At 43.3% G+C, this 15816-nt stretch overlaps 1 protein-coding gene across 2 annotated transcripts; it reads right to left on the minus strand.

Moving 5' to 3' along the window:
- Positions 1-1160: 1160 nt before the first annotated feature.
- LOC106576228 (ankyrin repeat and SOCS box protein 13) lies at positions 1161-15808 on the minus strand. Of its 2 annotated transcripts, none has more exons than XM_014153274.2 (6): positions 15582-15808; positions 15091-15278; positions 14714-14870; positions 14499-14633; positions 14141-14332; positions 1161-1376 (listed from the first exon to the last, which is right to left on the minus strand). In XM_014153274.2, the coding sequence occupies exons 1-6, from the start codon at positions 15622-15624 to the stop codon at positions 1360-1362; spliced, it is 732 nt and encodes a 243-aa protein (XP_014008749.1). In that variant the 5' UTR covers positions 15625-15808; the 3' UTR covers positions 1161-1359. The 2 variants fall into 2 exon arrangements, with proteins under 2 accessions (XP_014008749.1, XP_014008748.1); XM_014153273.2 differs by lacking the exon at positions 1161-1376 and adding an exon at positions 8454-11352 and having other exon boundaries at positions 15582-15805.
- Between the last annotated feature and the right edge of the window lie 8 nt (positions 15809-15816).

The raw sequence follows: 15816 nt of genomic DNA on the forward strand, positions 1-15816 counted from the left end.
GGGGGGGGGGGGTTAATGTAACAGTCCGGTGGCCATTTGATTAATTGTTCAGCAGTCTTATGGCTTGGGGGTAGAAGATGTTAAGGAGCCTTTTGGAGCCTTCCTAGACTTGGTGCTCCGGTACCACTTGCTGTGAGGTAGAAGAGAAAACCGTCTATGACTTGGGTGACTGGAGTCTCTGATCATTTTATGGGCTTTCCTCTGACACCACCTATTATATAGGTCCTGGATGGCAGGAAGCTTGGCCCCAGTGATGCACTGGGCCGTACGCACTACTCTCTGTAGCACTTTACGGTCAGATGCCGAGCAGTTACCATACCAGGCGGTGATGCAACCGGTCAGGATGCTCTCGATGGTGCAGCTGTAGAAAGTTTTGAGGATCTGGGGACCCATGCTAAATCTTTTCAGTCTCCTGGGGGGGAAAAGGTTTTGTCGTGACCTCTTCATGACTGTCTTGGTGTGTTTGGACCATGATAGATCGTTGGGGATGTGGACACCAAGTAACTTGAAACTCTCGACCCGCTCCACTAGAGCCCCGTTGATGTTAATGGGGTCCTGTTCGGCCCGCCTTTTCCTGTAGTCCACGATCAGCTCCTTTGTCTTCCTCACATTGAGGGAGAGGTTGTTGTCCTGGCACCACACTGCCAGTTCTCTGACCTCCTCCCTATAGGCCGTCTCATCGTTGTCGGTGATCAGGCCTACCACTGTTGTGTCGACAGCAAACTTAATGATGGTGTTGGAGTCGTGTTTGGCCACGCAGTCGTGGGTGAACAGGAAGTACAGGAGGGTGAGCCATGACCAGCTTTTCAAAACACTTCATGGCTAGCGATGTGAGCGCTACGGGGCGGTAATCATTTAGGCATGTTACCTTCGCTTCCTTGGGCACAGGGACTATGGTGGTCTGCTTGAAACATGTAGGTATTACAGACTCAGTCAGGGAGAGGTTGAAAATGTCAGTGAAGACACTTGCCAGTTGGTCCGCGCATGCTTTGAGTACACGTCCTGCTAATCCGCCTGGCCCCGCGACTTTGTGAATGTTGACCTGTTTCAAGGTCTTGCTCACATCGGCTACCGAGAGCGTTATCACACAGTCATCCAGAACAGCTGGTGCTCTCGTGCATTCTTCAGTGTTGCTTGCCTCAACGAGAGCATAAAAGGCATTTAGCTCGTCTGGTAGGCTCCTGTCACTGTGCAGCTCACGTCTGGGTTTCCCTTTGTAGTCCGTAATAGTTTGCCATCCCTTCCACATCCGGCGAGCGTCAGAGCCGGTGTAGTAGGATTCAATCTTAATCCTGTATTGACGCTTTGCTTGTTTGATACGTGTGTGTGGGGTTGTGGTATAAACGTGATGTTGGCTTCTCATGGTCCAAGGTTGCCTGTGGTGTGTAGGAATGAATAAGCACAATTAACTGAGGGCTGGGAATTTCTAGAGACAATTCTCACAATGTATTGCAATTTGTGTGCGTGTGTGTGTGTATATACACAGTAGTGTAAAAAGTACCCAATTTTAAAAGTAAAGATGCCTTAATAGAAAAGAACTAAAGTAAAAGTGAAAGTCACCCAGTAAAACACTACTTGAACAAAAGTTTAAAATATACTTATGTATCAAGAGTAAAAGTACAAATAATTTCAAACTCTTTATAGAAGCAAATCAGATGGCACCATTTGGTACATTTTTGGTACATTATTTTCTTCAGGAATGAGGTGAAGTAAAAGTTGTCAAAAATATAAATAGTTAAGTAAAGTACAGATACCCCAAAAAACAACTTAAGTAGTATTTTTACTTAAGTACTTTACACCACTATGTGTGTGTATATCGGAATGTGAGGCATGCGGCAGATGTCCCATAGGGTCGTCCTAGACCCAACTGATTAGAGCAGCTGGGTGACCCTCTCACTCAGGCCGCCACACACGACAGGCACCCCCTACTGACCCCTCACCTCTGGCTCCTAGGACACAGCTCTTCTGGAGGTCATAAAGGGGGGTCACTGTGGCAGAAATGGGGTTAGGGTCTGGGGGGGGTAGAGTCAGTTCCAGGAATCAGCCCCTCACCTATTCTCATCAGAACCACTTTTTCAGAGAGAGGTTATGAGGTAAACTTTTCAAATGGAAAATCGTAAAATGGGGCATCTTCAACTGATTTGTTCAAATATCTCTAGTACGGTAACAAGTGTGAGTCAGAGAGAAAGGGGCGGGGACACACAGATGGAGTAGAGATGAGGTAAAGGTTGTCCTGTCTTGGGGGTCATGGTTGAGCAGTGCCAGGGTAGAGGATCTGAGCTGGTCTCCAGGTCAAAGGTCAGGGCTTTGAGGACACAGCACGAGACCCACGCCATAAAACTCATAGTTAGAGGATGTATGGTGCAGTTAGCCCGTGGGAGGCATCGTGTTAAATCAGACAGACCCACGTTCACAAGAACACACACAAAGCCATTTTCCTCCTATCACTCTTGATATAAGCCACATGCCACTGAATCAGCTAGGGAAGGTGAGCTGAGAGGAGAGATACGTGCCTGAAGAACGTCAGGAATTCCAATGCCTGAATATCTGAGCACTAACCAACACAATCACCTCAAAATAAACAGGCCAGACCCTGAATGAAGTGGGGGAAGGACCAGTCACGGCACTAAGCCCAAAATAGAAGAACTATGTGATACCACTAAACTGAGACAGAAACTCAGTCACAGGTGTAAATATTTCCCCTCGGCAGCTTTCAGGCGCCACACTGTTACTTAGTGGCTAATCTTATCTCCATATAAACAAGCCTTAAAAAGCAACAGCCATGAATTAAGGCCACTGAAAAATGCTGTGTTGAATCAAACCTTGAATTCTTCTTTACTGTCGTCGCCACGCAATGGACCAAAACACACACACACTGGCATGAAAACAAACTAGACACAGAATCACTTACTCAACTCTTTCTTATGTTTTTCCTCTCAAACACCCACAAATTATAAAGCACTAAGGCATGATCATTCTGAGTGTTATAATCCACCTATTCGCCCAAAATAACAAACTGGTTGTAAATCCCAGAGTGGGAAAGTTCAGATTCAAACTTGATTATTACCCTCCTACCTCTGTTGTTATTCACTAGCTTGGCTCATTGATACATACTACTGTGGAAATGATAGGATCATGTCCTTGTACTGTCTTTGATCACTAAGGTCTTTAGTTATGTCAGTGAAGAAGGACAGGGTAATATAGTACCTGTCCTGTTTGAGAAAGAGATTTTCCCCGAAAACTATTTATCATCTGCATTAAATCAGCAGGTAATAAACAAGACCTTAGAAGAACATAACGGTCTACACAATGTCTGACTGCGCAGTTTCTTCTACAGCCAAAAAGACACATCTCCCTCCTTCTCGTCCTCCCGTTCCCCCACTAACATAGTTATTTCACCTGTACAGAGAACAACCGGTCTAGTTGACACTGCTTTCCTAGTCTAAATAAGGTCAAACCGCCAGATAGGAACATGCAGTAAAAGTGTTTCATAACGTAAGAAGCAGTAGTAAATCCAGGTTGGGCAGCCTGTCACACCGTGTCATTATTGTGGGCGATAAAATGTCAAATTGATGGTTGTCAGAATGAGAACAGGCCTATTAGCAACAGGGAAACAACCTGGAGTACATTCTGTTCTGGATCACATTGTTTCTCTGGCCAGCTCCACCAACCAACGCAGGAGACAGTAGCTTCAGGACCTTATTCTACAGCCATACAACCAGACCCATCATTTCCTTCTAAATGCTGATGTAAAAAGGGCTTTATAAATACATTTGATTGATTGATACAGGGATATTTGGGTTACATACAGTGGCTTGGGAAAGTAGTCACCCCCTTGGCATTGTTTCTATTTTGTTGCCTTACAACCTGGAATTAAAATTGATTTTTGGGGGAGGTTTGTATCATTTGATTTACACAACATGCCTACCACTTTGAAGATGCAAAATATTTTTTGTGAAACTAACAAGAAATAAGACAAAAAAAACAGAAAAATTGAGCATGCATAACTATTCACCCCCGCAAAGTCAATACTTTGTAGAGCCACCTTTGGCAGCAATTATAGCTGCAAGTCTCTTGGGATATGTCTCTATAAGCTTGGCACATCTAGCCACTGGGATTTTTTCCCATTCTTCAAGGCAAAACTGTTCCAGCTCCTTCAAGTTGGATGGGTTCCGCTGGTGTAGAGCAATCTTCAAATCATTCCACAGATTCTCAATTGAATTGAGGTCTGGGCTTTGACTAGGCCATTTCAAGACATTTAGATGTTTCCTCTTAAACCACTTGAGTGTTGCTTTAGCAGTATGCTTAGGGTTATTGCCCTGCTGGAAGGTGAACCTCCATCCCAGTCTCAAATCTCTGGAAGACTGAAACAGGTTTCCCTCAAGAATTTCCCTGTATTTAGCACCATCTATCATTCCTTCAATTCTGACCAGTTTCCCAGTCCCTGCCGATGAAAAACATGAGAGGTGTTGGGTTTGCGCCAGACATAGCGTTTTCCTTGATGGCCAAAAAGCTCAATTCTAGTCTCATCTGACCAGAGTACCTTATCCATACGTTTGGGGAGTCTTCCACATGCCTTTTGGCGAACACCAAACGTGTTTGCTTATTTTTTTCGTCAAGCAATGGATTTTTTCTGGACACATTTCCGTAAAGCCCACCTCTGTGGAGTGTACGGCTTAAAGTGGTCCTATGGACAGATACTCAGATCGCCGCTGTGGAGCTTTGCAGCTCCTTCAGGGTTATCTTTGGTCTCTTTGTTGCCTCTCTGATTAATGCCCTCCTTGCCTGGTCCATGAGTTTTGGTGGGCGGCCCTCTCTTGGCAGATTTATTGTGGTGCCATATTCTTTCCATTTTTTAATAATGAATTTAAATGGTGCTCCGTGGGATGTTCAAAGTTTCTGATATTTTTTTATAACCCAACCCTGATCTGTACTTCTCCACAATTTTGTCCCTGACCTGTTTGGAGAGCTCCTTGGTCTTCATGGTGCCCCTGGCTTAGTGGTGTTGCAGACTCTGGGGCCTTTCAGAACAGGTGTATATATACTGAGATCATGTGACACTTAGATTGCACACAGGTGGACTTTATTTAACTAATTGTGACTTCTGAAGGTAATTGGTTGCATCAGATCTTATTTAGGGGTTACATAGCAAAGGGGGTGAGTACATATGCATGCACCACTTTTACATTTTTTATAATTTTTTGAAACAAGTTATTTTTTTCATTTCATTTCACCAATTTGGACTATTTTGTGTATGTCCATTACATGAAATCCAAATAATAATCCATTTAAATTACAGGTTGTAATGCAACAAAATAGGAAAAACGCCAAGGGGGATGAATACTTTTGCAAGGCACTGTACAACGTGTTAGCATTTTTATCCTTCACCCAAATATGTGTTTGACTGCTCACAAAGAACATTGTTCTTTTTCTTGTGGTGCGCAAAGGAAATCAGACCAGTTTAAATACTCGACTTCTGAGAATGTGTGGATATTTAATGTGCTTTGTGAGAAGGGGGTAGTTGTGTGTCTATATGTGTGTTTGCATATATGTCGGGTGTGCATGTGAATTTTGCCCCTAAGGTGTCAAATACCCATAACCAATAGCTTTGACAAAAGGCACCATGTGAACGCAACTGCAGATGTAGATGAAGGCCTCTGAGGAGGGAAATAACCGCTTCCACATTTGCTGCTTTGTCTTCTTGAAAAAGCTCACAGCTCTTTCTTAAACGTCTGTTGTACTGTGGTTGCCAAAGGCCCCCGAGGTCTCAAACCAATCCAATCAGCATTTAGCTTTTCTTCTTTATCTTTCAATAGAGTGCAGGCTTGAAGCACGAGAAGCTGAGACTTGCTTACAAAGAAAAATTGGATATTGGAGAGATGGGGAGAGAGTGTGTGTAAGAATATGACAGACTCATACACAATCAGTCTGTTAAAGTGTTTGTGAGAAAAATAAAGTGTGTGCATGCATGTGTACTTTTTTGCCTGCATTTCTAGTCATAGTGCCAGTCTGGGCCCTCCTGTGCTCCCTGGGCTAGCCCAGGACAGTCTGTCTGTCTGGGCCCTCCTGTGCTCCTTGGGCTAGCTCAGGACAGTCTGTCCATCTGGGCCCTCCTGTGCTCCCTGGGCTAGCCCAGGACAGTCTGTCCGTCTGGGCCCTCCTGTGCTCCCTGGGCTAGCCCAGGACAGTCTGTCCATCTGGGCCCTCCTGTGCTCCCTGGGCTAGCCCAGGACAGTCTGTCCGTCTGGGCCCTCCTGTCCTCCCTGGGCTAGCCCAGGACAGTCTGTCCGTCTGGGCCCTCCTGTCCTCCCTGGGCTAGCCCAGGACAGTCTGTCCGTCTGGGTCCTCCTGTCTGTCTGAGGTGTGGGCCAGTTGACTACTGCTGACCAGGCGTACGTGTCATTGGAGAGAGACTTTGTCTGGGAAGAAGAAACTGCTGACTGAACTGGAGTAGTACTGTGTAAGACTAGGAAGCAGGGTGGGGTAGAACTGGCCTGGACACTCCCTTTAGGAAATATAACCAGATGGTGTGGTCATCTGGCCGCTCGCTGTGCTTCTGGGACGTGTGTGTGTGTGTGTGTGTGTGTGTGTGTGTGTGTGTGTGTGTGTGTGTGTGTGTGTGTGTTGTGTGTGTGTGTGTGTGTGTGTGTGGCTGACTAGACAGATGTACACATTTTCTCAGACTGGAGGAGACCAGGCTGTTTTACAGTAAGTCTGAATGACAACGCCCAGCCAGAGGCCTTCTGGATAAATCCTCTGGAATACTGACTTAGTGACTTTTAATTTATGACGTGTTAGGTGGACTAGCTTGCTAGATGTGGACTAGCTAGATGGTGCTAAAAATGTATTAAAAGGTATTAAAGCTACAGTTATGAAGAGTTGATCATTCTAACCATGTTTTGAGTACCAATCTGTTGTAGCTATACTGCAGTGAACCGCTGAAGAGGTCCCACGTGATTTCAGACCAAGGCCATAAACAGGTGTGCCTATGCGTTTGATGATGTTTTCAGTCAAACACACGTCCATTCAATCATACAGATTAGGATCACTTCAAAGAAGAGCTGCTTTCAAACCAGTATTCTCCTCCCAATCGCCGTGCTTTATTTACCAGTTCAGCGGAATAATTCAATCCCACCAGTCACCGTTAAAGCAGATTTAGGAGACACAAAACACCCAAAATTGTGCCTCACTGCCTCTTACTCTAACAAGCAGACAGAGGCTGTGTGTGCTGTGTGTTGTAGTGCCTGACCAGTTCTGAGTTATGGTGTGGTAGAGATTGTCCTTAATATGAACTTCTAACCCATTGCTATAATTACATGGGAGTGGAGAAGCTATAATTACACCAAGCTTTTAATAACTGGTCCGGGGCCAATTTTGTTGTTAGTCCCATTATGGTTAAGGTGAAGACTTGAGTGCAGGACAGGCTGGTCCTAAATCAGTTACTCATAGTTGAAAGTAACTATCAGAGTCCCAGCTTGGCACAAACACTGTCTCACATCTGCTCCTCGTTGAGTGGGGGAAGGATTCCTAACTGGAGTTGAAGAGCTCTCCAAGTAAAGCCTAGCAGTCCATCACAGCATTAAGTCTATCTCTCCTCTGAAACACACTGAGCCTCTCAGATTCCTGCCTGATCTATCTACATCCATCCTTAATCTCTCCCCTCCCCCGAGGAAGTTTACAAACTTGTCTACAAAGAGGTGAAGAGTTGTCTCTTATTGCTAACAAAGATGTGAGGATAATACACATTGAACTCGAACCTCTCAGTAGATATGCCAAAGGTTGAAAGCTAACTAGACTAACTCCATTCCACGTATAAACCTTGGGATATCTCTGAGATAGTACAGATAGATGTCATCTAGGAAAGCACATCAGCGTGACCTGTTGTTTTTGTGTTAGGAGAGCAACAGAGGAAGTACAGGGGAATACAGTAGTCCCATCCATCTCACTCTTACTAACCGATTAGCCTTTTATTCTGTAATCTAAGGGGGGGGGGTGAATGAGAGTATTCTCGCCTCCCTCAAGAATGAGCACATTTTAATCCTTTTATGTAGTTGTCTCAAATGCTAGCCTATTAATCAATGTCTTCAAATGGACAGTTCAAGGTTCACTATATCTCCATATCAGCTCAGACAACTCAGGAAAACAGATGTACTCAGAGCCTCTTGTCTACTAGTGTTGGAGCACATGTTTTCCTTGTCTCAGAGACGCAACATGGCCTGATGCTCTGGCAGTGCAGCTGCTTTGTAACATGACGAGTGAGCGAGGAGATTGATTGTTGTAAAACAAATTCCTAACCTATGGCACATCCTAGTGGACACTGGACAAAATTATGGCTGGAGATCCATCTTGTTCCTCATTTCCATTTCTGTTCATCATGATATTGGCCTACTCTAACAGTTGACCCAATTTAGATGAATGAATCGAGCTTATCGTAATAAAATCCAAACGGCAGCGAGCATGTCAACAATGTCGTTCATTAACACACAATGCCAGTCTTACAGTATACAGAGCAACAGTCATCTATACATACATTTCTGTGGAGGATATATTATTTACAATAGTATTTGACTCTGACAGATTTAAACAGTTACATAAACATGTATCATAATAAATAGGTATTTGTAGCATTCTTAGTACCCAATACTGATTCATGAATACACTGTATCAAGTGTGCAAGCAGCATGCTAGATCCAGTCTACTTTGATGTTACATTGCTTGATTGAAAAATAACCTCTGTTGTCGACACAGCACCAAATACCTGATGTTTAAAATCTCTGTGCAGATACCTTTGACTGGTTTTGCCTTATCTGAACAGCCAGAGAAAGAGCTTCTGAAACAGGTGTATCATTCCTTTTAAAGGCTGATCCAAAATCCCAAAATTGCACTTTTTTTTCTCTTTCTTTTTTATAACTGGACATTCTTCTCATGCCTGTTCTCGTCTCCTCCGTCTGTTTCATCTTAATGTTAAGACTGAGAAAAATGCTTTCAAACCGTCATCTACATGGTCAGCCTATTTTAAGACTTAGCAGTAGCAGATCCCTTCTGAACCGGGGTCAGTTATTTTAACAAGCTATTTTAAAGAGGGCATTTATCCTCGTTCCTTCATGTGAACAGGGATGGCTCCAGCTATTTCTGCTCCTGACTTTATTTATGTTTGTGTTCTGAACGGTTAAGACGGTAATGGATGAGGCCGCGTTGTTTCCACAGAAAACACTTCCAAATAGGTTCCTGTCCTGGTAAAAAGCTCTCGAACGCTGCAAGCGATGATCTGACAACCTTCACACTTGACATAGATATGTCATTTACTCAATAGTCCAGCAGACATGCTGTCTCAGCACAGATTTGGAAGAGGCTCAATGGGGGGGGGGGAAGCTGCTTGAGATTATTGATGATACTGACTTAAGTTACTTTTCGAGGGCATATTTTGCTTTCGAGTGCATTCAAAAACTTGACAGTTCCCAAAATGGGTTAAACAGATGGATTATCTGAAAGGATAGTCACTTGCGTTGTACTTGGTACTATAAACGTTGTTTCAACAATTTGTCAACATACTGTGACGTGGAATCTATATGGAAAATACATTTGTCTTCGGTTAGATGGAGTCGTGAATCCAACATAGCAATCATTCATTTGTAGACAAATTGGAATTAAAGCCAGACTAAGTCAGTGGCACAGATGGAACTATCCAAGCACAAGATACATCTCCTTTAAAATGTTGATATTTGGTTGTGTTGTCAACAAAACACAATATTACTTTGTAATACAGTAAATAGCCTTAGACTAAAGTTATCTTAAAAAACGAATGTAACATTCAAACTTAAAAAAGAGTAACACATCCATGACCACATTTTGAGGTTACTGTAGTCATATAAAAGAGTGCATGTGTAAGATAGCATGCATAGGTCACAGGTCTGTGGAGATCACAACAACTGCTGTAATAATCTGCACAGAATCTCAAAACGGCATTGATCTTTTGCACTCATGTACTTTTAATGTAATCTCAACTGCAATCCAGGTCATTTGGTTCTGCTATTAGATTAAGCACAGGGATTTATCAATATCTGACATTGTATTCCCATTTGAGCTTTGCTGTGCTTTAAAATGGTTGAAAGCGCAGTGATAAATATTTGGGTGACAACGAAACGAAAAATCAACATTGTTTTTCTATTGGAATTTAATTTGAGTGGGTTAATATTGGTTGTAATCTCATTGATTAACGTCTCAACCAAATATTACCCAATTATCCACACTGAAATGAGGTAGTGTGGCCAGTGAGGAGAGATTAAATAGGTCATTATCTTTTATAAACACATTTTTTGATTAATGCACATTGCCTTACATATTCCTCTGTTCCCATTATTAAGATGGGTTATGTCAAATAACAGTACCAATAGTGACCAGAGAGACATCGTGTAACTCTGAGGAATCCATAAACCCCAAAGGAATCTGAGGAATCCATCACATACCCCAAAAACAGACAACGTATTCAGGCCTGGGCCGTCTCAGCTATAGCGGATGCAACAGATCAGAGACGCTAACGGTAAAAAAGCCGGATTGTTTTCCATGGTGCTTCTCTGTTGCCTGGATTCCACAATGTCCGCCTCAAACACATCCAGTTGTCAGGTGTGGTTTCCGTTCCGATGTCAGGGAGGAATCTGGGATACACAGTGACATCTGGAGCGTGTCAACGGGAACGCCGCTCATCCTCCTGCTGCAACACCGTTTCTCATCCCTGAGGATGTACCGGAGATCTGGGATGTGTTGCTGCCGCATTGTCATGGCGACTAAAATGCTGGTGTAGTGTACACAGATGGTATTGCAGAGTGGGCAGGATCAGCTGCCAAAATCACTTCTTCTCCTCCATTTCTTTTCTACTCTCCCCCACTTCCTCATTTTCCCTCCATTTGTCTTTCATGTAGGTTTACAAGATATGGGAGTTAAGAATAAACTGTATGTAAAAAGTCCCCATTAAATCCTCCTATGCTTCTGTTCTTTAAATATGCATCTAATGTGTTGATATGGCACACATTCTGAAGACAAAGAAAAAAGTGCTCTGCTTAAAAATACTGTTTGGAAACCTGTGCTTTGCTGTCTGCATATTATTTTTATGCATCTAATCGAGTGGTATCTAAAGTTCAGACTGTAGCATTATGATAATTGTGATGTTTTATAGAAAGGTTTCAATGTCTGAGCTTCCTTCCTTCTCCTTAGTAAGATAATGGTGTCAGTGGTAACAGAGGAAGCTAATGATTTGCTTTGGTATGTCCAGTTGAACTACGACCTCCAGAGCTCTGATACCCAGCATCGTCCTCAGGGTCACTCTGCTCAGCTGCTGCAGACTCAATGGAGTACCTACAGGTAGACAACCGCAAAGGTTTAGGGGAGATGTAGTCTCTAGCCACAATATATAGAACACAGGAATAGAGTACTCAAGTGTCAATACACAGTCAGAGATATGGGTCCTATTTAGTATCTTTAAAGACTGGAGCTTTTGAGCAGGGATATTATGTTGTCGTTTGCTTGCATAACCCAACAATAGGACTGAGTTGAGCAAATGTTTAAAACTGTATGTCACAATGTCCTTGCACTTCATGAAATAAAGTTAATATTTTTCCTTACAAGAGGTGTCTGTGTCTGATGCCTAGGATACTGTTGCTGTGTGGCTTCTCACACAGACCTGGTCTCACATTCCACGAGTGGCTCTGTGGCAGAGGAATCTGTCTGGGTTTGGGTCTCATCGTCAATTACTGACAGGTAGCTAAGCTGAATGTTATAGACCGGTACTAATTTAATCAGCCTCCTGGAACCTGAATAGGATAGACATTAATTTGAGGGACAGGACAGATGGACTTAGCCTATGTTCAAAATACTGGAGAAATATCTTTCTGACGTAAGACTGCGTATCGTCAGGGGTTAAAGTAAGATAGTACAGTCCGGTATTGCATCCTAAAAAAAGAAATAGATGGGATAAACCATACCGGTAAATAATGAGCCTATCACAACAATTAAAACAAAATGACTAAAAAACTGTAAGCTTTTACAACATTATTTATCATGACCACGTCAGCCGCATGAAAAATGGACTTGAAATTGGGTGGCATATTATCGACACTCCAAAATGCGGTGTTGTTCGAGGAGAACACTGACATTTTTCCAAGGCAGAGATGACTGGACAAGACTGACGCGCACAGACATCAATTCAGGCTACAAGTAGACGCATCAATTCAGGCTACAATTGTAGGCAGAATGACAATCGCAGAATGTCATTACACTTTCTGGTGTTTTAACAGATGTTTCTTTCCATTCATCAAATGGTTGGGGCACAGAGCACTGTTTGGCTGTTGGAATTAATTTGTGAGTGGACAAATGTGCGCGTGTAGCCTACATGAGCCTTTTATGGTTTGACATCAGATGAAAACATCATGACTGGTTGTGTTCATGCCACATTGAAAGGTAATACATTTTAGTTAGTTAAATGACAAATCTTTACTACTAGAACCACAGAGATCCTATTCAATTAAGCTAAGGATACTGGGACTAAACACCTCCCTCTGCAACTGGATCGTGGACTTCCTGAAGGGCCGACCCCAGGTGATAAGGGTAGGCAACAACAAGTCTGCCACGCTGATCCTCAACACTAGGGTCCCTCAGGGGTGTATGCTTAGTCTCCTCCTGTATTCCCTGTTCACCCACGACTGCTGGCCAAACACGACTCCAACACCATCATTAAGTTTGCTGACAACACAACAGTGGTAGGCCTGATCACCGACAATGATGAGACGGCCTATAGGGAGGAAGTCCGAGAACTGGCAGTGTGGTGCCAGGACAACAACCTCTCCCTCAATGTGAGCAAGACAAAGGAGCTGATCGTGGACTACAGGAAAAGGCGGGCCGAACAGTCCCCCATTAACATCAACGGGGCTCTAGTGGAGCGGGTCGAGATTTTCAAGTTACTTTGTGTCCACATCAAGGAACTATGATGGTCCAAACACACCAAGACCGCCTGGTACGGCAAATGCTCAGCATCTGACCGTAAGGCACTACACAGGGTAGTGCGTACGGCCCAGGACCTATATAATAGGTGGTGTCAGAGGAAAGCCCATAAAATTATCAGAGACTCCAGTCACCCAAGTCATAGACGGTTTTCTCTTCTACCTCACAGCAAGTGGTACCGGAGCACCAAGTCTAGGACCAAAAGGCTCCTTAACATCTTCTACTCCCAAGCCATAAGACTGCTGAACAATTAATCAAATGGCCACCGGACAATTACATTGACAAACCCCTTCCTCCCGCTCCATTTATTTTGTACACTGCTGCTACTCGCTGTTTATTATCTATGTGTAGTCACTTCACATTATTGTGTTACTTTTTATTTGGTAAATATTTTCTTAACTCTTCTTGAACTGCACTGTTGGTTAAGGGCTTGTAAGTAAGCATTTCACAGTAAGGTCTACACTTGTTGTACTCGGCACATGTGACCAATAAAGTTTGATTTGAAATTAATATGGATGCTACTTCATATGTCATTCTATAATTAGGCCCATAAAGGATGGCACGCAAGATGGCGGTCAGTGCAGATAATTTGTTTTGGTTGCTGAAGGAATTATTGGATTTCCTTACCCAATTATGATCATTGGATTATTTCTACTGTCATAAAACCCTGTATGAATATGGTTTAGTTTATTTACCAAAGTAATTGATTACTTTCTGCAAGTTATTCACCTCTAAAACAAAGTTTGCGATAACACTAGATAGCCTGATAAGCTAGCTAGCTAAAAAACTAGCTTGTCGAATGTACATGGGAAAAAAAATAAGAAGAAGAATTAGGCCCATAAAAAAAAGGAGGCTCCGTACCAGGAAGAAATGAAATCTACCTTGACCCGAGTATTGTGTACCAATTAAGAAGTGTTCAAACAGCTGTTTTTGATGGGTTCAACATTATCAAGTTATTATTTTAAAAATATATACTTTTCCACTACCTGTAACTTTTTGATCCTGAAAAATTAGCAATGGGCACCACCTACTGGTGACACTGTGACATTGCTTAGAAATCCACAAAAAAAAAACATATGGGTACAGTACATGTCTATAGCTTATAACTGGTAACTGTAGTTTAAAAACCTCTCTCACACTGACTTACTTTCATAAAACTCTAAGCAGAGTGCAGCGGGAGAACCGGGTTCGATGTAGTCAATGGGCTTCTTATCGTTTTTGTCTTTGGCGTAGATGTTCGCCCCAAACTCCACCAGCATGTCGATCATGTCTACACTCTTCACTTTAGCAGCATGGTGCAGGGCCGTCTTGTGCAGCCGAGCATAATTCACTTTGGCACCTGAGGAAACAAATGACACACAAAAGAGGTTATTAATAAAGGTTCACCTCAGAGTTGGGAACTCAAACCCAGGGTTTTATTCTCTATTCAGGACTATCTTCATTGTGCTCTTCTTCTTCAAAATCAAATAATTTGTTGTTAGATAGTGCTATTCTCTAATGCTCACCTGCGTTGAGTAGTGCCTTGACACAGTCTGTGTGGTCGTTGGCACACGCCACATGAAGTGGGGTCCCATAGTACAGGTCATATGCCTCCAGGCTGGCACCTTTAGCGATCATGATCTTCACAACGTCAGCATTTCCTGAAACACAAGAACAGACCAAGTCACAAGTTCTCAAACAATCTTGATGCACGCTCATCCTACACCTGCCACACACTTACCCCCCAGGCAGGCTTCGTGTAGGGGTGAGGTGGTCCGGGAAGAGAGGGTGGGGTTCACCTTGGCCCCATACTCCAGCAGCATCCTCACACAGTCAAAGCTCCCGACCGAGCAGGCCTCACACAGAGGGGTGCTACCGTCCGTGTTACGGGCATCCACCTACAGGACAACACTGCCATTATATGTATGTATATATCCTAATTAACACATTACTTTCTCTTCTGTTGATCTTTAACCTGTGTTGAATCTGGGTCACACCTTTCTCCTGTGATATGACTAGAGTGTGTGTTGACAATCCTGTATTCTTCTATGGCTAACCTACCTCATTTATTGACGTTATTTCTCTCATCTCTCTCTCTCAACTTAGTGACAGTCTCACCTGTGCTCCCGCATCCAGTAGCAGTCTGACACACTGGGTCTGCCCCCTTTCACATGCCTCATGGAGGGGGGTGATGGAGTCCACAGCCACTATGTTGACGGAGGCTCCGCTCTGGATGAGTTTCTGCAGCTGGGCAGCATGTCCCTCAGAGGCCGCCTTGTGCACCTCGGTCCTCTCCGACCAGCAGCCTGGGGCAAGCCACACAGTCATCAGCCAGAGAGCAAACAGCAAGAGAATACCTATTGCTACATAATCAGCCGGCGCTAGGTAAGTGCATGCTAGATAATCTCTTGTGTTGACATCACATTTTGCCAACGTAAACCTTTACTTGACAATCGATATGGAGTAAAACACAACATGGCACATATGTAGCTGATTTACGTTGCTGTTATATCATGAACACATGCTTGTTAGCTATGACATGCAGTAACCAAATGAATGTTAGCTAGCTGGCATACAATTTCAAGGAGCCGAAATGCTTTTATAGGCACCTATGTCTCCAAAGAAGTATGGTCTGGCAGTTTCAACTTCCATAATTTGGTCAAATCCCGTTTTATGTGGAAAAACTGTAAATTACGTCCAGCGAGAAGTAAACAAACACATTTGAGCTGTGTGCATGCGGCACTGACACATCACGTGACTGATTTTGACATGGCCTTTGACGGATTTAAGGGCATGCTGGGAGTTGTAGTACAAATGTTTTGTCAAAATGTTCATATTACTGCA

Source organism: Salmo salar, chromosome ssa17, assembly GCF_905237065.1.
Source record: "Salmo salar chromosome ssa17, Ssal_v3.1, whole genome shotgun sequence".
In the NCBI taxonomy this organism is placed as follows: domain Eukaryota; kingdom Metazoa; phylum Chordata; class Actinopteri; order Salmoniformes; family Salmonidae; genus Salmo; species Salmo salar.

Excerpts from the sequence above, each read along its gene's own strand:
- LOC106576228 (XM_014153273.2), bottom strand. The coding sequence starts at position 15,624 with ATGGAAGTTGAAACTGCCAGACCATACTTCTTTGGAGACATAG. Across the intron at positions 15,279-15,581 it reads ATACTTCTTTGGAGACATAG|GCTGCTGGTCGGAGAGGACC; the intron begins GTGCCTATAAAA and ends GGCTTGCCCCAG. Across the intron at positions 14,333-14,498 it reads CAAGGCACTACTCAACGCAG|GTGCCAAAGTGAATTATGCT; the intron begins GTGAGCATTAGA and ends TTGTTTCCTCAG.